The sequence below is a fragment of the Rhipicephalus sanguineus genome, chromosome 5, assembly GCF_013339695.2.
Source record: "Rhipicephalus sanguineus isolate Rsan-2018 chromosome 5, BIME_Rsan_1.4, whole genome shotgun sequence".
NCBI classification, from domain to species: Eukaryota; Metazoa; Arthropoda; class Arachnida; order Ixodida; family Ixodidae; genus Rhipicephalus; species Rhipicephalus sanguineus.
Window position 1 is genome coordinate 27,053,016 of NC_051180.1, and position 22,997 is coordinate 27,076,012.

The window sequence follows — 22,997 nt, forward strand, 5'->3', positions numbered from 1 at the left end:
GTTCCACATTACTTTAGTTTTATGCATATTAATTTTCAGAACTACTCTTCTACTTTCCGTATCCAGTTCAGTAATCAGGAGCTGTAATTCGTCTCCCGCGTTACTCATCAATGCAATGTCATCAGCGAATCGCAGGTTACTGAGATACTCTCCATTAACTCTTACCCCTAATTCTTCTCAATCTAGGGCCCTGAAAACCTCCTGTAAACACGCGGTGAATAACATTGGAGAGACCGTGTCTCCCTGCCGTACTCCCTTCTTTATTGGGATTCTGTCGCTTTCTTTCTTCTGTCTGCATATATCGTGTGATTAATGCCGTCGACCTCGGCGCGTTTCCTTAATAGACCGATCATGGCGAGGTTAAAGAGAGTCGGGGATATGGCTGACCCCTGTGGCGTCCCTCTAGAACACAGCTTAACCGATTCTGACGCGAGGTCTCCCACTGTGAGGATGGCTTCTCTGCCCGCCAGGAATGATCTCGTGTAGTCATGGAAATGCTTGCCCAGACCAAAGCTAATCAGCTACACTTGGAAAATACACTTGGAAAAGGTGAAAAGTTCACCCACTGCCTCTTTTGACATTTTTCAAAATAAATAAAAAAAGTAGTAATAGAAATACGTTAATATTGTTAGCTATTATCACTGTGCTTCTTGTAACATTACAGAAACCTTATGCATTGAAGATTAATATCTTTGGTCAGTGAAATGAGCTGCATAATAAAGGCATTCCTCAAAATAACACTAGATGTAATGTTTCAAAATGCTAAGTCATTACATTTTCAGCGATGTATGTACGACCAGCTATACGTAATTCCGAACGTCAAAGAGGGCTTGTGCGGTATTACCGAACAGTTCTTCAAGTACTAACAACGACTGCGAACAGAGAAAAAGAGTGGGAAGTAGCGCAAGCTTAAAACACTGAACGTGCGCATTGTGTTCAGGGAGAAAAAGAATATGCAAGCCAAGATTCGAGCCCAGCTTCCGCACGTCTCAAGCAGTACACGCTTCTCACTTGCATGCACCGTGTTCCCGGTCACGCGCAAAAGCGCCCATATAGTTCCTTCATTTGGTCATCTCACTCATTCGTCGTGGTGGCTCAGTCTCTTTGGCATTCTAAACACAATCACGCACCTTCTCTGCGAATTCGTCCGCTTTAACACCGAAATAACAGCCCTCTCAGCCGCACTAGGTCAGCTGGACAACCGCCCTCTGACATAAAATTCTAGGGCACTGGCCTGCCCGGTCTTCAACGCTAGCCGATGTGAGGGCGTTGCTGTGGTTTCGTAGGGAAATAGGGAAACCGGACAGAACGACATGTTGTGACAGCTCAGTGACTACGCAGATGTGTTGGTTTTAGACAGTGCTATTTTCATGACTTTGTAGTGTCGTTAGAGATTCTGTTCTCTTTCAGACTTTCGCGTCCCCTTTCCCCTTCCCCAGTACAGGGTAGCCAACCGTAGTTTTTCCTGGATAACCTCCCTCCTTTTCCTCTACCTTTTTCCTCTACCTAAAAAATGAAAAAAAAGTCTTGGGTTCATTTTCTTGTAGGTGGCTGCCGTTGCAAGGGGGCGGGAGGTAGATTGCGAAAAAAAAAAACAAACAAACGCATTCTTTTTCATAATGTAACGACATGACGCGATAACTGGTGCAGTATTATGCATAGCAGCTCTCACACATACTTGGGAAATATCGTTCGAAGTAAGCCCTCGACGCTTCGGGGAAAAAGCATGTAGGTCCAAAGACTCGGGTCTAAAAGAAGGCTCGCGCACTGCGATTTAGCCGCTGTTAGCGCCCCGTGACAGCAAAGACTGTGGACAACTAGCACAACCGGTTTCCGAGATACAGGGAAAAAATTATTTACACACATTGGCCGCACATTTTTTGGAAAAGGCAGCGCATTCCGTCTATGGGTTATTGATGAGTAGCAGCACTACTGACTTTTTGACAGCCCCTTGTCACGATCAAAGAGGCCTCTGGTTTCTACCCGAAGTCTACTGAAGGCTGTGGTAACGACGATAAGTTTTTTGATATATGTGGAGGCTGTCAATTGCAGTTTGAAAATCATGCGACAGGCCTCATTTATGCACACTTCAAAATTTGCCGCCTTGTGAGAAAGTTAAATGCTTTTGGTAAAGCCGAAAGACCAACGTCAATGTTTTCTTTTAGGCAGCCGACTACACGTTGTCAGCCGAACAGTTAACGAACGACCACCAGCTTCGACAAGCCGAAAAGCTTTTCCTTTGGAGAGCCGCTTTGTCTGCGTCTGACTCACCTTCGACGAGAGCGATTATCCAGAGCAGCAGGGAACGGCAACAGAGATATTTTCCCAACGACGCCGGAGGCACGCGCTGACGGCGAGCCCTCGAGGTGCAAGACTCGGAGGCGAGGTTGGTTCCAATCATCGCGCGCACCACGAAAAGTGTACTACTCCTTGCCTGCAGTATCGCAGACGAACGCTAGCGCTGCTGGCGCGTGATGCCGCGGCGTGTGTGTGTGGTGGGGGTGGCAACCAGCGGATGTCGGAGCGCTCTCGTGGCGCCCCGCGGCTGCGTTTTTCCCTTCTTCCCTGCGGCGTTCCCTTTTTCCCTGAGGCGCGAGGGAGCTTCTGGTGTGGGGAAAGGAGGAAGACGGGAGGCAGCAGCCCTTCGCCCAACCCTCCTCGCTTCCGGCTCGCCCGCGGTCTGACTCGGGACGCCCGAGTCGGGGGAGGACGCGAAGAGCGCGCGCCCGACGCGTGTCTGGCGCGTCGGCGTCGGTGGCGCCGCCTAACCGTAGCGGCGGACGGGTTCGCGGCGACGGCAACAAGCGACCCCGTAATGGGACCCTCTGTGTTCCTCTCGGTGCTTGCGCGCCTGTTTCAGTGCGTGTCTCTCATCTCATTTTCACGGGAGAAAAAATAAACCAACCACTCTATTGAAGTCGACCTATCGCTAGAAAGCTACTTAATGAATTACTGCGTTCGCGTAAGCGTTTATACGTAGTGCCTTGAGTGCACCGTATATGGTATCGCGCACGGAGAGCGATTGAGGAAAAATGGATCTAAAAAGAACAGGAAGACTAGCAAAGTACATGAAGGAAAGATAAAAGGAAGATCACGCAAGTAAAGGGGAAAAGAAGGAGAACGCTAAGGTGACATGGTTCTAAAGCTTGTCAGTTAAACCATTTCATTGAAGTATTCAGGAAAGGTAGCCTGAAGAGAATATTTTCCAACTGTAGTACAGTTCTTGCTTAATTTTAGTGGAATTTAATAAAACGGAAAGCTTTTCCGTCTGTAGAAGCTTATTTATTCAAATGTTATATGCGCGACAGTGTGAGATGCACAGATTTGTCATAGTAAGTATACTGGATGGTAAAGTCAAAGCTGTGATAGAGAAAGAAAAAAAAAACTTACAGGGTCCCTTATGCATTCGCCTAAGACGACTCGAAGACGAAAGCTTCTCAGTCGTTGTAGTGATCCTCCCACGCCTCCCTCCGAAACCTTTCTGCACCTAACGTGATGTTGCACTGCCTCCAGGATTGGAAGTATTGCAAGCTTTCTGCCCCTCATCTGGTTTTGCGTTGCCTCCGTGATCGGTGGGGCGATCACGGAGGCAGTGCGACACGACGATGTCGTGTGATGACGTCACAAATTTTGGGATCTGTGACGTCATCACATGATTTTTGCATCACTCGTGTTGACGCCGCCGACGGTCAATTTTCGTGTTTGACGAGGCATCTAATGTTTTCGCCTTAAAAATAGCTTTGTTGATCAGAGCATGCCTGAAATGACGTCCCGGATGAATGCGACGAATGCACCGTTAAAATGTTTGAAGACGACAGACTTGCAGAGGCGGTTATAGAATAATAGTGTAGCATACTGCACAATACTCACCGACTGTGACGTTGTGTGCACGTTCTCTCTCTTTCTTTCTTTTCACCCTTTCAAACTTCCCCATCCCTTTCCCCAGTGTAAGGCAGCATAGAGGTTTTTCTGAACCGGTTAACCACCTGCCTTTCCTTTCTCTCTTGTTCCTTCCTTCCTTACAGTACAGATCAATAGCGTTAATTACAGTTGTCCGTCAACCACGGTGGAAGTCTGTACACTTCTAGCCCATTGTCATCTCTCCCAAAAATTTGCGCATTAAGGTAATACTTTGCCAAACCCTATCGTGTGCGTCTGGAACTATTCGAGCTGCTGCACATATTATTTCCCACACTTTATTTGTAGATCGCAAGGACGTCTACCAAGCGCTGGACGCAATGATCAATGCCGTTTCTCAGGGGACGATTTGTTATACGATGAGCATTTGCTAGCTCACCTAACCGTCCTCGTCGCTAAACCTTTGCCCTGTTAAGGCACGAAGTGGAGGCTGTTGTAGATTTCTTTATGCGTGCATTGCATGTAATGCACGTATAACACTTACGAATAGCAGTAACTGTGTAGCAAATTGTGTTAAGTTGGACGTGCATTTTTTCGAAGGATATATTTAAGCTCCCCATTTCTTTTAGCTTCGAAACATGATGCGCGCTTCAGCCTGGCGGATGCACCTCGCTCATGTGCGCAGTTCGTGATATGGAGATGAAACGTAATCCAATTATAACCAACCCTCCCTGCAGCAGCAGGAAAACAAAAACATACACTAATCTTGCAGTCCCTACACTCTTTTCCATCAGAGATCTGTGTCACCAATTTTCTATACATATGTTTTATTTTTGGCCACAAAGAGCACGCGCTTGAAGGTTAACCAAGCAATTCAGCATGTATTTTTTTGCCAGTGGACGAAATGTAGGCTTTAGAGAGACCGCCCAATTACTGCTGTTTCGCAGCGGAGGTCAGGACTGATCTTTCCTCTGCTTGTTACCAGCGTTCAGGGCGGCAGCTTAACGATGCGCGGACTGATGGATAGAGGTTCATGGATCACTGATCAAATGCACAACGTAAAAATAGCTCGGAATATAGCCTGTCTTCTTTTCAACATCCATATTCTATTCAAACTACTACGACCGCGTTTTGACAGAATTTTTTTTTTTGCGTTAGGCAACAAAGCAAGCTCTGAAACTTGACCCAGTCAAACCTGTAGAATTATGTCGCATGCATTCCTGCGCTTAAGGAAAATAGAAAAAAAAATAATGGAGTACGTTGTTCTTTCTTTTTCCTATTTTTCTTAAGCCCTGAAAAGGCATAAAACGCCGAAATTCAAGCTATCCCAGCTGTCTGCTATAAGGGCTGTAAAGTTAAGCATTGTGCACCTCAAATATGATAAACATTTTGGGAAATATAGTTGTCCTACTGTTCTCTTTATTGATTCCAGCGTGCTGCGTATCTGCACCGAAGTATACTGCCTTGTTGAAAAACACTCTCAAGGGAAAAAATGGCAAAATAAATCTTTATTGCAGTTTTCGAGACGGTCGCCCAAGGTATGACGATCAAGCTTTGTCGTCTGATATTACGAATATTGTCACGTGGTCGTGACGTCGACGATGACAGCAGTCGGCGTTTCCAAGATGAAACTGTTTATTCGGCCGAACTTGTGGCCGGGAAACGGAAAGTTAATTTACAGCAATACACACGGTATGCACTGATAGCGGCGAACAGAGCGTCGACTGTCGATCAACTGACAAGCGGTCAAGCGCGTCGGCTTTTATACAGGCGCTATCGAACTTTCCAGCGATATCGCTGGTGGCGGCGTTATCTCTCGACAAAGCTGGAACATTCGCGTGCGGCGCGCAATCTTAACGGAACGTTCTAAAACAATCGCGAAGCTTCTTACACATCGCGGCGCGGCCTGCGCAGCGCGTTGCGCACAGTCTTTGTGTGTGAAGCTTCCACTCATGAAAAATAAGGCGCGCGGCAATATTTAAAAAAAATTTAAAAACTAAAGTGAATTCTTGATTTTCGCACCAGACTAGGTAGTCGCAGAATGTCAGCGTGGGGGTTATTACAGGGAAAATGAGAGTGACCACAATTAGTTGCGCAAGTAGCGTGTGGTTGGCGATTGTATCGGTGCGCGGAAGTAGCCCATAGACTATATTATGGGTGGGTTTCGGTGCCACAGTATTGGGATGCACTCTGGCGGGTTTAACACGACAGCGTTAAAAAGCTCGTTTCGCAGAAGTTCCATGGTTGGCGTCAGCGTCGGCGACGGCGTCGTTGGTTGAGAGGGAAAAATCATCATCTTGTCCGTGACCGAAAAAATGAGAAAGATGCAAATAAAATAAAATAATAAAAATCTGCAGGTTCTAGTGAGAACCGAACCCAGGCCGTCTGCGCGGCAAGCAGGTGTTCTACCACAGAGCCACGCTATTTCTTGAAACTGATTCGAAAAAAAGAAAAAAAAACACTATGTGATTATCATGAGTCTCCCTAACGCATGTAACGTGGCAGAAGCGTAGACTCGCGCCAGGCGCCAAAACATGTGAATTGCGCAAAGAGTGGGCGTTTTAAAGTCCCATCCATTACAAAGTGCTCAGACATATTTAATCATCGTCATCAACAAAAGCATCAACAAAGTTAACAGCTGCGTAGGTTCGCGTGTTGCCTTACGGACGTGTAGTGGACCCTTCGCTGATTCGCAATATAAATATTTATGGCCCAGTGGGCATCTAACAACTTTACTTGCAGTAGGCATTCTAGGATACTTTGAAACGGCCAATGTTGCGGGCCGAGTCGTTCGTTTCCTTACGGCACGGTTGAGCCATGCACCGAGAACCGAAGCAGGCTAGCAATTGAGAAGGCGATGCGCACGGGGCCCGATTACGCTATCGCGTTCTACTCTTGAAGGCGGAGCTCAAGCGTCCTCCAAGTTTTTTTTTTTGTATCTTTAACAACTAAACGAGCCGTGCTAGGGTAGACGCACACGCATTAAAACGGTTGGGTTGGTGGTTTCATCTTTTCGTGATCATGTTGTGTCACGTCGCGATATGCAAAGATAAGAAAACATTCGTCTATCAGCCAAAGTTATCGGCGCCCATGTGTCTTACGTAAAATCATCTGTGGTCACAACCGCTTCTTGTACGCTAAGTTCTGAGCAGGATGGACGTTTCCTGTGGCAGTGCTATACCTAACTTGATCCAGTGAACCTAACTTGGTTCGCTGGGCTTTTTGCAGTCGATGCAGCGTTATCTTAGGAAAGATGTATGCCTGGCGGTCACGTGTGAGTTAGAGAAACATTTTGAAGTTTCTCTGGTCAAGTTGTGCCAGAAAGTTCTTTAGCTCCCACGTGATCAATGGCAGTTGCCAGAGGTGCGTTAAGGAGTGGATACAGATTGACGTAAATGTTCTGATGCGCTCGGGTATTTGTGAACGTCGATGGATAAGCGTTTGACAAAGTCATATATTATACCAGTTGGCGCATAACTGCGTCTATTGATTGCTTAGATGTGCACATTTGTGGAAAGAAAAAATATACAATAAAGTGAACATATGCAAGACGACGCGTTATCGCAGCCATAAGACTAACAGAACTAGTTATGATGTTAAACAGAAGGAACCATATCGTGTAAGTTATCCCTCTTATTATATCATGCTTCAATTGGCTCTCATGCCACGGTATCTCTTCTTCTTCCGAGAACTCGAATGCATTGCGACCTAAACGACTAGGCGAGCTCGTCCGCTAGATGATTAACACATCGGCTTGTCTAGTTGGTGTATGCGTCGTCCCACCGAAGAGGTATCTCATATAACACGCCTACAGCTGTTCATCGCAGAGAAGGCCCGATGCGTATTTCACCATGATTGCATTTATGGGCTCACTACTCGCGCCATTCGGATGTGCCGTTCCTGTGCCGTTCCTGAAACATTAAGTTTCCTTGCGAGATAATTACAAAGAAAGAGAAAAACACGAGCGACTGACTGGCAGTGCAGGATTCTGCAACAACCATTCTGCCGACGCTACGATGGCGGAGGATACTGGTTCCGGAGAACGAGATCGCGGCAGCAGCTGTTATGATTGTCAAACCCCTCTTCAACATGTGTACCGTCTAGCCTTCTTAGTGGAGGGATATCGTATTGTGATTTGAAGTATTAAAGGTACTGGCGTGATCGCCTATTGACATGAAGAATTCAATACTAACTGCGCTTCCGGTAACACTAAGGCAGTTATTATGCCAATAATTAAAAAAGTACATAAAAATACAGCGTATGCAATATTAAAGAAGAAGTTGAACTAAGAGCGATGATTGTTCAACAAGGGAGAGAAAAGAAAATGACAGACACATAACATTAAAAGATAAAAAAAGAGATCAATGCGTATAAGAAAGGGGGCAACCAGTTACAGACACAAAATAGGCTGATGATGATCGCTGTAATATATTAGCGTCTATTCGCCGTCGCGTGCACTTCACGGTGTCTTTATTTCACCTTAAATTTCTCCATAGCGTACAGACGGTGCTTCGCACGCTTCGTGTACATATAGGCGCATTTAGCGCGCTCATTTTACGAGCAGGTACAAATGAAGCGGTGCGTATATATACGGATCCGTGTTCGAAGTCGTGCAAGCAAATGCGACCGGCGAATGCGCGCCAAATGGCGAATGGCTTGCTGTACGCTTGTTCGGTTCTTGCAGCCGCCGTTCGGGTCGATTGCATAAGAAAAAAATATTCGGGCGCCCAGATATGCGTGTTCGATCGCGCGCATAATGTCGCACGGCAGCCGGGAACCCGTTTGGGGCGCGCGCTGTTTAAATTTCCATATTTCGGTGATCACTCGGAGCCGACGAGCTGCGCGCGCTTTTTTCCGAGCTTCTTTCCAACCTCTTCGTGCCAGCCCGTGATAGCTCTCGTTCCTGCTGCAGCATCAGAATAAAGAGGCGATAAATAGGACGACAGCTATCTCGCATTGTCGAACAAGAGGCGTATATCTGGCAACCTTAAAGCGAGACAAACAAAAATGGATATAAAAAAAACGACCGAAAGAGAGAATAAAAGAAACATTACCAGGCTAAAACTACAGCAGAGGCACAACGTTTTCTCTTCATTATGCACAATCGCGTTAGGCAAATCACCATGACACTATATGGGCTATTGAAAACAAAGGCTTCCACAAGCTTCAGTATAGGGCGTATTATCAGAAGCTCATTTTAAGCCCATAAGAGCTCACGCACTCGCCGTAACAAAGCGAGCGTGCTATTCAAACGCGCATATCACGCGATAGACATTGAAGCGGCCGTTCAGTTCAGAGTTTTGCTACTGAGCCGCACGTCATGACCATTTGACGCTGTTTTGTAAGAAACAAACTGAAATCCCTTTCACCGGCTTTTAAATATCAGTCGTCGTTACGAAACTCACTGCAGCTGTGCGCAGCGCAGTTTGACTGTTTACGTCATGCTGGTGAACGTTTTTTAATTAGAGTCGCTACTCGTCTGAGTATTGTGAGAGCAATAAAAGTGCGAGATATTAATTTCACCACGTAGAACCCAATCAATTTTGGTAATAAGTACGGACGCATTAAAAGGGGAAATAAGAAAGAATGAGCAGATGGTGGCGCTAATGTGGGAATCAGTACTGAGCGATGTTTCCTGTCATACTTGCACACATACTTAAGCAAATGTTTTTCGATGTAGGCGAAAATGCTTGAGGCCCGTATACTTAGATTTAGGTACACGTTAAAGAAAACCAGATGGCCAAAATTTCCGTAGCAATCCACTACGGCGTCTCTCATAATCAAATCGTGGTTTTGGGATGTTGAACACGAACAGTTATTATTATTACATTAAGCAAATGTTATGCAAGTGTAGCGGTAATTATTTAAAAGAAATAATGAAAATTTTACGCAAGGATAGCGCAACTTCAGTTTCGATGCGACTGAAAAATACACATTATTTGACGCCTTTTTATTTAGATAGTTAGGTAAACAACTTTATTGATGCCCGAAAGAATCATGCCTGAAAGAATCATCTAGAGTGGAGGGTGTGGGGGAAGTGGAAGCAGGACGACGATGGGCCCTCGAGCCACTCTAGATGACCCGACAGTTCTGTGCTTCGGCGACCCCTCTGGCCCAACCCACTGTCCAGAGCTGTAGCTCCGGTTGTGAGCTGCGCAGAGCAGCCTCCCATTGCTCCTGGTGTTCTGACCCTTGCCACGGCGGCTTGGGTTTGTTCGGACCATTCAGAAAGACGTGATTAAAGTCGACTTTGGTACTAGGACACAAGTCGCAGTGAGGAGAGGTTTCGCCATGCGTTATAAGGGAGAAAATGATAGGAGTCGTGACTGTGGCCGTTTGAAGTCTGCGCCACAAAACGTGGTCACTTCTGGAAAGAGATTTATGCGGTGGCGTATAGGTTAGGCGGGAGTTTCGGTTAAGCAATGTTATATCATGGTAGCTGAGGAGTTGATCCCTGGCACCGCGAAGCGAAGGCAGGTCGCCTTGAGTCCGGTTGACGAGTGCTCGGGCTTGGGTGTGAGCGGCCGTGTTGCCTGGGTGTCCACTGTACGCAGGGACCCAGAGGAGGGTGATGAGGCGATCAGGCGGAGGAGATAACTCAAGGATTCTAGCAGCCGGAGAGTAGATTTTGAGAGTGGCGTAATTAAGAATTGTAGTTTTAGAATCAGAGAAAATATACTCAGCCGAGGAGTGAACAATTGCTAAGGCGATTGCCGCCTTCTCTGCTTCCAGGGATTCTGTAAAATTTGAAATGGACGCACTAACGATCAGGTTTTGAAATCCGTCTACAACGGCTATTGTGAAAGGCGGACGATCTGCATATCCGGCAGCGGCTACATATAGTGCCGGAGAATTAGGAGGGAAGCACTTGTGAAGAGCCTTGGCTCTGGCTTCCCGTCTCGCTCGATTATGCTCTGGGTGAGTGTTTTTGGGGAGTGGCGGGATGCATAGGTTGCTGCTAACAGCGACTGGAAGTGTGTGTGTGTGGCTGTGGTAGGACCAGGAACATTGATTTCGAGTCGGCGCAGGAGTACTTCACCAGTTTCTGTAAGCGATAGCCTTTGATACTGGCTGAAGAGGTGCTCTTCTACGAGTGTTATGCACCCCTATAGTTGAAGTAATTTATCAGTGTCTGTTGACATAGGGAGATGGAGAGCAGTTTTATAGGCAGTGCGGATGTGGCTGTTGAGTTGCTCGGTCTCCGTGGGCGTGAGATAAAGGCAGGGGAGGGAATAGGTGATTTTGCATAAGCAAAAGGCCTGAATGAGGCGACGTGTGCCTGCTTTCCTCATGCCGCGATGACGATTAGTAGAGGCCGGATTTTTATGCACTAAAAAAACTCGTTTTAGGCGCCAAAACTAGGCAGGCTAAACAACGTTTTAGACCTCCAAGATAGTAAATATAGGCACAATAAATTTTCACATAAATGCAAATAATTTGAAACGAAGACGTGCGCGAGCTCTAAAGGAAAACAAAAATGTTATTGCTTAAGATGGCACAAAGGCGTTAAACAGTTGAACATAGCCGTGCAATGTGCTTTGTCCCGCACGGTTCGCAGAACACGGTCTCTCCTGTGTTCTGCACGGTGAGTCAAGATTCCACTGTCGAATTAACACACTCCTGGGTGTCTTCTCGGCATGACTGAGAAGGGCAGAGTACGAGCAGATAGCCAGATCGTTAAAACACAAGATGGGAGGGATTCCTCCTACTGTCCGTGTCGAATTGCGTAGAGCCAATTTCTCCCCTGCCAGTGAATCACTGGCGTAGCCAGGGGGGAGAGGAGGTTCACCCCTCCCCACCGAAACTTTTCAGTTTTGCATGCGTATACAGTGAAACCTCGGTGATACGAATCTCACAGGACCGCCAAAAATAATCGCATCATCCGAAATTCGTATCACCAGAAAGCATGGAAAATTAGCATGCGATAAACGAAAGCTGGCGTACATATTCATTTATTGTTTTTCAGAGCCGCAGCAACGTCAGGAAAAACCCTGAATGATTGACAGTTAAGTTTTTAGGTGTCGGCAATCATACCAGCACTCGTAAATATACGGCCCGTACGCGCGTATTTAATGAATCAACCAGGTGCGTTGTGAACCACGACAGCAGTAGCTCCTTCCAAATTTATGCTTTTTTGCATGACAGTGGAGTACTGCAGCGAAAGCAACAGCGAAAGCAGAAGCGCTTTGATGCGGTGGAATAAGGCCACAAAATTACAGAACCACGGTCATGTGTTATGATTTTGTTATCGCGGGTGTCCGGGATGCTCTTTGGGTCAACATGCGCGACCCCAACGGTCGCGCATGTTGACGTTGTGAGGCCTGACTCCTTCACCGAGACCGTCATCGCCTTCTTTCGGTCCTCGCCCACCTTTCAGGGGATGTCTGACGCATGAGGCAGGTACGTGTAAACACAGTACAACGACAGCAGCCCGCGTCGACGCATTAAAAAAAAAAAAGCATGGCGCTAATGTCCTCTGTAATCTAAACGCGAAGGCACGCGGAGGCACATAAAAGCCTCAAAGATTCGCGCACAAAGTCTTGGAGGCCGTAACGAGTCTCTGAAGGTTTATTCTGACCGTAAGAAAAGTGTTTTTCTTACGCCGTGATTCTGACGATTTGGCGGTGCGGCGCGCATGCCCCCGTTTCCGTTCCCGCGCTCGCACGTGCTTGAAGCGTCTTCCGCGACAGCGCGGACAGCACCTCCTCGTACCTGGGCGGTAGCGTACGTTCGTATCAAACGTCGCTGGGTGAAAATCGGTTCTCAACAACCGTACTTCATTATATGCAGGCCAATGGGCCTTGGCCGGGACCAACGAAAAATTCGTATCACCCCGAAATTCGTATCAGCTGTGATCGCATCACCGATGTTTCACTGCATATGCACGCATGCATACAAGCGCACTCAAGAACATACATAGAGTATGGTTGAAACCCGCCCCTTCTCCCCCTCCTTTCCGAAAAAGGTTTCTGGCGCTGATGCAGTGAACACCTTACAAGTTAACCTACAAAACAAAAGCCGCGTGCACATCATATTTTCCTTTCTTTTTTTCCTCTTCACTCTCCTTTCTGCTGACGGCTCTCCACGGTCTCGCATTCGCGATCCGCGCACGCCATATCTCTGCGGCGGCGAATGTGCGTGCCCCACTTCACTGCTGCTAGCGGGAGTTTCCGGGAGTTGGTTGAACTACAGGACTAGGTTGAACCCAATAGTTCCAAACAGTCAGTGTTGCGCGGTAGCATGAATAACGGTCTCAAACTGTTCCCGAGGGCGCAACTTGAGGCTAACCAGTGTTAATACAAGCGCCAATTTTGAAAATAGGCATTTATAGGCATTTGTGAGCATTTAGGCACACACGCCAAAAATAGGCATTTATAGGCACTATAAAAACACTATAAAAGCCTTTCTTAACCTCTAATTCATGCTCATATATCAAAGTGGCACGATAGGAGCGCAAGGAACAAAATAGGCATTTGCCTAAAATCCGGTCTCTAACGATTAGAAATGCGCTTAATTAGGGAAACTGCATTATGAACCGCAGTGCGGATCAATTTATGGTCTCAGCGTCTTAGCCATTGTCGGAACATTGTCGGAATGTGAGCGCAACAAATCAGTGACTCTTCTTTGTCATCTAGATATATCATCACCGTTTCGCAAATCAGTTCTGCGGAATCCCGCAAGGTGGCGGAAGGGTTAAGAAAGGAAAAATAGACAACCACGCTTTTGTAGCACAAAGCCACAAGGAAGTCCACACGGATTTCTCAGAAATAAAGCTTCTTAGTTGCCGGAAAATTCGTCCTGGTCCGGACGAAAAATTCGTCCTGGTCCGTCCCCGGACGAATTTTTCGGTAACTAAGAGGCTTTATTTCTGAGAAATCCGTATGGATTTCCTTGTGGCTTTGTGCTACAAAAGGGTGGTTGTCTATTTTCCCTTTCTTATCATCATCGTTTGTGCAACTTCCTCATCTGTATATATCATCATCATTGTAGAACAGCTCGAGCTAGACTCGAATAAAGCGGTGCCTCACAATATTAAGACCTAAACTTTTCATATTCAATAATGCAGAAACTCTACCACCACTCACAAAGACAGTTTCACCCGCCACGGTGGGCTAGTGGTTGTGGTGATCGACTGCTGGCCCGAAGGTCGCGGGATCGAATCCCGGCCAAGGTCGCGGGATCGAATCCCGGCCGATGAAGGCGAGAATGCTTGAGGCCCGTGTACTTAGATATAGCTTCACGTAAAAAAAAAAAAAAAACCCTGGTGGTCGAAATTTCAGGAGTGTTCCACTACTGCGTCTCTCAATCATATTGTGGTTTTGGGACGTTAAACCCCAAAAACTCTTGTTATTATTGAAGACGCAGTTTCATCACGCTCCGCGTCATCAGAAATGTGAGTGGTCGTAAACTTGAAGAGCACGGCATGTGATGCTTAAAACGGAGTTTAAGTGAGGGCTCTCCATAGACAACGCGATCAGGTCTCTGACACTGTGTATTTATTAGCTGCTTGCACCGGAAGCTATAGTGTAGCCGATAGGCGTTAACTACCACACGTTTTAGGTAATACTATTATTGCGATAGCAATTATATGGACACTCTCGGCAGATTTTTGCCGTCGCCGTCATGTCCTGAATATGTATATGTATGTATATATATAAAAAAGGCACAAAGAAAAAAAGCAGAAGAAAAAAATTCTGAAGTACCCGACCGCAGTTTCGAACCAGCAACCCCTCGCTCCCCAACGCGCTGCGTTAGACAACTCAGCCACATGCCACGTATGCGTCGGCGGAATAACGGTGAGCTATTTATACACACCATGTACCGCTGGTGATAAGCAAATCTCGGAGGAGCGTGAGCGTGTTTTCTATCGCGCAACGCTCCTAATTTTCTTTCAGTTTAAAAAAAGTCACAGTTTCGACGCAAGGCCGAAGCAATGAATGCGATAGCAAGGAACTAATGCTATACGAAGTGAGGCTCGCCAATGGATACTCTCAGTTTGAACAGCGCTTCTGTTGCAAGGCGGCCGAAGGCGGCCGCCTTGCAACAGGCGGCCGAAGCAGCGAAGGAAACTAGCGTGCTTCAAGTGTCGAGCTGTGACACTTGATAGTTCGCGCTCATCTTCTGTTTGTTCGTTTAGCGGCGTCCCTGAGCTCGAGTGACATTCGTACGCGCCGTAACATGAGCGCGGACATCACGGTGAAAGCGTGAAACATTCCTCTACCCCTCGCCACGAGAAAACCGCGCGAGCAGACAGCGGAAGGGCAAGCTTCTCCCATGCGCAAATATAAGAAGAAGCGAGCGAGCTCGCCGACGACTTTTAAATGCGCCCGTCGGGCTCCTAGCGCCACCTCGCTGGTATTGAAGAAACGCTTATTATCGCCTGCTGTCTCCGAGACCGTCCAGAGCTAAATGGTGTGTATATAACGCTCGCCGTTAGCTACGTGAAGGATCTGCGTTTCGTGGCGTAGTGGATAGCGCCGCTCGCTGCGGAGCAGGAGGTCCCTGGTTCGATTCCGCGCTTCGGAAGCATTTTTCTGAGTTATTTTTCTGTGGGGACTTTATAGATATATACATACTTATACATATACGGTGCATGACGGCGGCGACGGCGACGGCGACGGCAAAATCCAGCCGAGACTGTCCATATAATTGCTATCGCAATAAAAATGCCCTTGAGTCGCGCACGACAAAGTGGCCCTTTTCTGTACCCACTCGTGATGTGGAAGGAGAAAAAGAAAGAACACCGGGAACACCTAGGAACACCTTGCATCAGACGCCCCCGTGTGGCTGGAGACTCAGGGGGTAACTCCACGCGTCCCAGTTTAAAAGAAAAAGAAATATCTAAGGGCGTCCGATTCTCTATTGTCGGCACTTGGAGACGCAGCGCTACTAATTTTCTTTCATTTTGAATACTGCCCTTGAGAAATCAATCAATCAATCAATCAATCAATCAATCAATCAATCAATCAATCAATCAATCAATCAATCAATCAATCAATCAATCAATCAATCAAACGAAAAAAAGAACGAACGAACGAACCAAGAAAGCATTCAGAACCCTGCGATGCCCTCTCACGTCACCTTGCACACCATTCGCATGTTATCTCTTGCGAACAAACAAAAGCCTTGCTATTCGAATACACAGTTCACTGCAATTTAGTTAGAAGCATTAAAGGAATCTGGTGAGGCGCCGTCGCTTTGGTGAACCACCAAGAGATGGCGCCACAAGGCTTGCAAACCTATAATATGTGGAGTGCAATATTTAGAATTCTAAATAGTATTTCTGTTATCTCTTTTGAGTTCCTGTCCTTGACGCTGCTTATGTTTGTCGCAGTGAACGAGAACGAGCACTTGGCCCGAATGCGGCGCAGGTCGCGGCGTGTCATCGTTGTCTTCGTGGTGGCACGTGCCCTCGGAGAGGCGAGTGAAACGCAAATGACGACGCGCATTCAGCCCACCGCTGCTCGTCGATGTCGGTCACGTACAGACGTCGTCATCCTGCCATCGCCAGCTGGAGCCTGCATCGCCAGAACCCGGCATCATCCTTCCATTTGCGCGCATCGTCGCAAAAGCCCAAGAAAGACGGCAAAAGTGCTGGGAAGGGCGTCCTCCCTTATACTAACGTTTACAGCTGGCTCAACGGTGGAATACGTGCACCGTGCACTTCCAGAACGCCGTGCCAGTGGCCGTTAAATGGTGGCCCTGAAGTTTGCATACGTTCTTGATGCTGGCTGTCTCGAACCGTGGCGCACGTAATCATAAGCGTTGGACACGTTATGTACTATAAGAAGGAACGGAAAACAAACAAGCAAACAACAAACAAACAAACAAACAAACAAACAAACAAACAAACAAACAAACAAACAAACAAACAAACAAACAAACAAACAAACAAACAAACAAACAAACAAACAAACAAACAAACAAACAAACAAAGCAGTGCAGCAAGTCAGTGTAAGCAAATACCTTACCTAAGCTTACTGGAAGAAGCCAGCCTTCAAAACGCGCGACCTTGAAGCGAAAAATGTAGGAAAGAATGGAAATAATGAAGTATGGCATGTTCTTGGGCTAGTTGGTTCCTATATTCAGCATTGCGATTCGCGTGTGTGCGTGTTTCTGTGTTCTTACGTGTTGCTTTCTTCGAGCAGTTTAAGCTTGACTGCTGAATGAAAATACATTTGAAAAACTTAAAGTGGAACTGCATTGTTAGCAAAAACTTGGCGACGCTTGAGCTTCGCCTTCAAGAGTAAAACGCGATAGTGTAATCGGGCCCCGTGCGCACCGTCTTCTCAATTGCAAGCCTAGCTTCGGTTCTCGGTGGATGCCTCAACCGTGCCGTGAGGAAACGAACGACTGTGCATTTAACATTGGCAGTAATAAACTATCCTAGAATTCCTACTGCAAGTACAGTTGTTAAGTGCCCCCTACGCCATAATTCTTCCTTTTGCGAATCAGCGAAGGGTCCTCTACGCGTCCGTAGGGCAACACGCGAACCTACGCAGCTGCTAACTTTGTTCATGCTTTTACAGCTGATGATGATTACATATGTATGAGCGCTTTGTAATGGGTAGGCCTTGAAAACACCGACTCGTAGCGCAGTTCATATGTTTTGACGCCCGGCGCGATTTTACGCTTCTGCCACGCAATATTACATTCGTTAAGGAGACTTCTTCCACTACGTGACATTCATATAGTGTTTTTTTTTTCTGAAGCAGTTTCAAGGATTAGCATGGCTTTGTGGTAGAACACCTGCTTACCACGCAGACGGCCTGGGTTCGATTCTCACTCGAACCTAGGTTTTTATTATTTATTTTATTTGCATGTTTCTCAAATTGTGTGGCCACGGACGAAACGATGATTTTTAACTCACGACCAAGGACTCTGACACCGACGCTGACTCTGGAATTTCTGCGAAACGAGCTCTTTAATGCTATCGCGTTAATAGAGCTTTGAATTATCACGAAATTAAATTTCTTTGCAACCTGCAATTTCTCTGTATAGACAATATTAAAGCGTCAAGAAGAAGCATAGTTCACAAGCGTTAGCTCTGTTATTGTGTGCATGCTGCGCTGTTCTTTAATAGTTTGAATAGTGAGTGTCAACACGAGAGAGAGAAAGAAACGTAGGGGAAAGTCAGGGAGGTTAAGCAAGCTTTGGCTACCCGGCATGTCCGGTGGACGAAAGCGGGGAATAATAGATAAGGTAGAGAAGAAAGAACAGGAGCTTCGCACTCTCACCTACGTTCTCGGCACGCCCTGGCATGGGTGGGCTCCCAGCTAACCGAGCGCTGCACAAAAGTTTTGCGGCAGTAGGTCATGAAAAGATGGCTTCACGCTCAGAGCTGTCGTGGAGACGTTTTCTCGCGTTGTCACGTTCAGCGAGCGTGTCAGCGCTGCCAGCTTGTGGAGAAAGAAGTGAAGAAAATGAAGGGAAAAAAAGCGAATGGCTGCGGTGGGGGAGGGGGGGGGGACATGATGATTCGAGCCGTCTTCCAGCCATGGCTTAGAAGTTTGCTGTGGCCGGGCTCAGAAAACGATGGCCGGCTTCCTCGCATCCGTGTATATGCTACCAACGAGACGTGACTGGTTGACTTCCGCAGGTTCCGCAACGTTGCTGCCTGCCTCTTTGCATTCGGATGTCCCGCCACAAAAGCGAGAAAGGCCATGTCACGCCCACTTGTTAGCATGTTCATGTGTATGCCGGCCGTCACTATTTCCTGGACGATCATGAAAGAAACGCCCGACGCGTTCCTTCATTCAGCAACCAAGCGGTTTTGAAAGCGGAATATCGTAGACATTGCTTTTAACAGTGATATACAATATTTGGCCTTCAATTTTTGAGTGTCTCATTTTTGTTCGTGCGCCGACATGTTTGTATGCGGACCGCACGTTCATGTTCTTTAGATTCACTACGACAGCGACGTGGTAGCGGTGGTGCCGCATATGGGGTACCTAGTACGCTTGGCCGGCATTTGCTCCGTCGTGGCATATTTTTTTTTTTGCATTGCTCATACGGGAGATAGAGATAATAATCTTTAATGAAAATCCCGGAGAGGTTAGCCTGGTTTGTCGCCTGGCTTGCTACTCCGGGTGTCGGGTGATGGCTATGGTATATACAATGAATCACGTACACACATACGGTACGTACAGTCACATACGCATAAAGTCACATACACAAAAGAGTCATTCACAAACTTTGGTTTAGTACAGTGTTCCTCAAGAACACCAACAGCGCTTTGATGTTGCGCATTGCGCAACCGCTGTCTTGCCACGGGCCGAGAAGGCGCCGCAGTTCCAAGCTCGAGCCGCGTTGCAAATTAAGTTCTGCCTTCAGAATCTCTCGTTCGGCGTCGTAACGGGAACAGTCGCATAGTACGTGCTTTAAGTCTCCCCGAGTATTACATATCGCACACGTGGGTGAGTCCGACTGCCTGATCTTGTGCTTGAAGTATTTCGTGTAGGCAACGTGGAGTCTCAGCCGGTGAATGCATGTTTCATCTTGTCTGGTTAGTCCCTGTGGCATAAAAAAAAAAAGCTACACGTCGGGTTTTATCTGTGCAGCGGTCCGTACTGGTTATTTGCATCGCACATACGGGTACACTTCACAAAGAATTCATTGCCATGGCTACAAAAGAAAGCAATAGCTTTTGTCAATGTCTGAAAGAAATTTTTGGTGTAGATAAGCGGAAAGTGTGCGAACCCATGTTTATGAGTGCCATTCGTAACACGAATTCCTTCTGTTCAAACGACAACGAAAGTTAACTTTAAATGCATTGCTTACACACAGTATCCTTTACACTCCAACCCACTCTCCTATACAGCTACCTTCATCATCCCGTAATGGTAGTGTGCGAGTGCTTGCCGGCCTCAGAGGAAAATCTTTAGGATCTGCCTTTTAAGAACTTCGCCTGATTGCTATTTTATGCATGGTGTGCTTAGCATTAAAGGCGATGAAGACTCCGAAAGAATGACCAATAATGAAATGGGTGGTACAGAGGAGAGCCAACATTACACATGGAGTGTACTGACACGTGGATTTAGACAATGGGATGTCTTTAAATAAAAAACAAACAAACAAAAATACACCGAATCAAAATATAGAGGACTGGAACGTTTCGTCACCTTTATGTTCTACAACTGCCCTAAGTGTTTGTTTTTAATTACAGCTATGGGTGACTGTTTAGTGTATTAGTCGCAGTAAACAGTACTTGCTCACAGCACTGAACTATACTGCGCTGCAGAGCATTTTGGCAAATGCAGATAAAGCACGCGTCCATTACTTTAACACAAGCGCCGACACATTAGAAAAATAGAGGCGGAAAAGCGATCTAATGAGAGAGAGAGAGAGATTTGAAAAAAAAATATATAAATATGCGTAAGCATGTCCGAGAAAAATTTAGAAAGAATGAGAAACTCGTTACCCTCAGAACGTGCAATAACATCCAACAACCATCGGAGGCGAGAACACCACAGCAGGATTAAGATTGATAAACACACACATTGCTTTAACGTTCAAAATATTTACGTCGAAAATATATATATATATATATATATATATATATATATATATATATATATATATATATGTATATATATAGATGTGTGTGTGTGTGTGTGTGTGTGTGTGTGTGTGTATGTGTGTGTAAGCCACTACAACAGTACTGTTAATAAAATGCTATTCGAGAGGAAACTAATATTCACCATGTTATAAAAGGTTGCTACGTCTCTCGCCTCTCAGGCTTCAGGAGCATGCTCATTTTTTCGCCACGTTGTCGTCTGTAGAAGCACAATACTTTCGTGTTTCTGTAGTGGGGTCGCTTCTTTCAACTTCCCTGTTCGGTCGGCCGGTAGAAGAGAACTTTCGTCGTAATCTTACGCGACAGGACTCCTCGAGGTATAGAACGCAACGGAACACTGCCGAATAATGTCGCAGTATTTACATTCCGCGATGCTCTGGCCTTGCTGCTGAAGAATTTGCCCCACGTACCGTTTTCAGGACGCTGTAGCGAAGCCCTCCTAGGAAACGATATTCGGGAACAAGGCGTTTGGCGCAGTTTTCACCTTCTCTCTGGCGTTCCGGTCTCTTTCTCAATGTATACAAACAGAGAATGGAAGTGAATAGACAGTAAACCGAGAGCGCGTTCCGCGAGGTCGCCAGCGGAACCGCAAGTCGCATTACGGCTGCTCTGCTGGCTCAGCGCGTCGCGCGCTTTGCGGCAAAGATTGCGGCTTCCGGCCTCTTCCGCAGCTGGTGCGAATTCCTGTGGGAGAAGCCAGTCAGCTTAATTGGCTGCCTCTCCGAACGACGCTACGAAGAAACCTCATTAGTGGTGTAGAGATAGTGCTCTCTTGGGGAGCGCTGCATGGCTAACCGCACTGACCGGACACCTGACGCGATTAACTGCAAGCTTCGGTAAAAAAAAATACGAAGACCGATACCGAAGTGGGTAAAAAAAAAGAAAAAGGTTTGACTGTATATATCGAGAGTTTATTTTACTGTAAGAGTCTCCTGGCACGCCATTACTGCGAAGGAAAAGTAGCATATGTAGGACGCACTGGAAGTTTGGAACTGTTCTGTAAAGAACGCAGCGCCCAGCCTATGGTTCCAGCCAATAGTTCGACTTAAAGAATCAGAAATAGTTCTTGTTGACCGAGTTAGTTAGGGTTAAGCAACGAAAGTATCAACAGATGTGGTAGGTAAACCAGGGCCCATTTAGAGCTGTTCACTGGGTGCCTAGTGTACTCTTCATGGAAGTCGGCATACCGTATCTCGAAGCTTAACCATAATTTAAGTTTACCTAATAGTACTGTTGCACCAAGCAGTCTCAGTTCCCAAATTTCTACAAATTTAGGAACTTCGGCTGCTTGCGGACAAACTATCAAGCATATTCTTTGCCGCTGTCCTTACTACAGCGTGTACAGGTCGTAGCTAGCAGCCGTGTTGGTCCGCCTTGGCGGCAGGCCACCGACAGAACGGACAATACTATAACACCGACCAAAACAGCCATAGCACGGGAAGTTGTCAAAGGCATTATTGATCTTTTTTTTTTTTGCATGAAGGTGGCTTATTAGGGAGCCTATAACTCTCCCGTTCCTCACCTTCTGTTTTGTTTTTTGTTCGCGCACCTGCCTTTTGTTTCCACGCTTCTGCGAGAGGTATTGTGTTCAATTCCCAATGCCGCCGGAAACCCACTAGTGTGGCTAATGGGGAGAGAGATACCGAGACCTGGCGCTCGGTGGTGTATGGGTACTTGTCCCAAGAAGGTCCCGTTGTCATCCCTGCCCCCAACCCATCTTCGCAAACATCTACATTAACGATGACTTACGCTCAGGTCCGAGGAGCTGCTTAACTCGACTGCATATACGTTTTGCTAGACAGGCCTCGCCAACCACTCCTGGAGGGCCCGGCGAAGGACCCGCAGTTACTCTTTTGTTTTAATAAAGATTTAGTGTCTCTCTTTTCACTGATGTCTTATTCTTGTTTCGGTAGACTAGGTAACCAGCAGAAAGCATAGGCGCGTCACCCCTGCTGTTTCGTGCCGTAGTCTGTATCATTTCAGGAATGTTAACGCGTGAGTGCGCGCGAGCACAGCTGCTGGCGTGCCTGACGACGACTGACCACAGGTCTATTATCAACGCCACCGTAGTTTGCGGCTTTGTGGCTCCGACACGCGAGTTGGCGGTTGGCACAGGCCGCTCGGGGTCGACCCCCATCGAGGAAAATAGGGAGAGCTTAGCCTTCCTCTGGGAATAGAAAGCGAAGCGGAAAAAGCAAAAAGATGAATGGCACAGACGAAGAAGGGGCCCCAAGTGATTCATTCACTGGTTGGCTTCCGCGTCGGCCTCGTCACGATGCTTTGTATGCGAGCATCGATCACGTGTTGTCGGCACGCGATCACGCAGGCATTCGTCTCTTCTCATCCGAACCGCCGAACGAAATCGCTCAACGGGAGTGGTCTGCAGGGACGACATGCAGCGGAGATGTGGGAGCAAGGGTGAATAGAAAGCGGGCGTCCCAACTTCCGCAAGAAACCAGTTGAAACGACTGCTTGCATGAAGCAGAGAAGCTAGAATGATAACGGAAACACGCTTTTGAGGTTGCATTTGAGTAGCGTACACACTTGCGCAATTCTGTCATTG

General features: G+C 46.8%; 1 protein-coding gene across 3 annotated transcripts in view; it reads right to left on the minus strand.

Annotated features, from left to right (window-relative positions):
- LOC119393397 (uncharacterized) overlaps positions 1–22,997 on the minus strand; it is a 316,479-nt gene that overhangs the window by 45,115 nt on the left and 248,367 nt on the right. Inside the window, exon 1 of one of the 3 annotated variants that reach the window (XM_049416231.1) lies at positions 2,272–2,423. The exons of the other annotated variants lie outside the window; for them this stretch is intronic. Within the exon in view, the coding sequence (XP_049272188.1) occupies positions 2,272–2,401 (130 nt within the window). The 5' untranslated portion in view covers positions 2,402–2,423. Of the gene's footprint in view, positions 1–2,271; positions 2,424–22,997 lie in introns of those variants that run through there. 3 annotated transcript variants of the gene reach the window in all.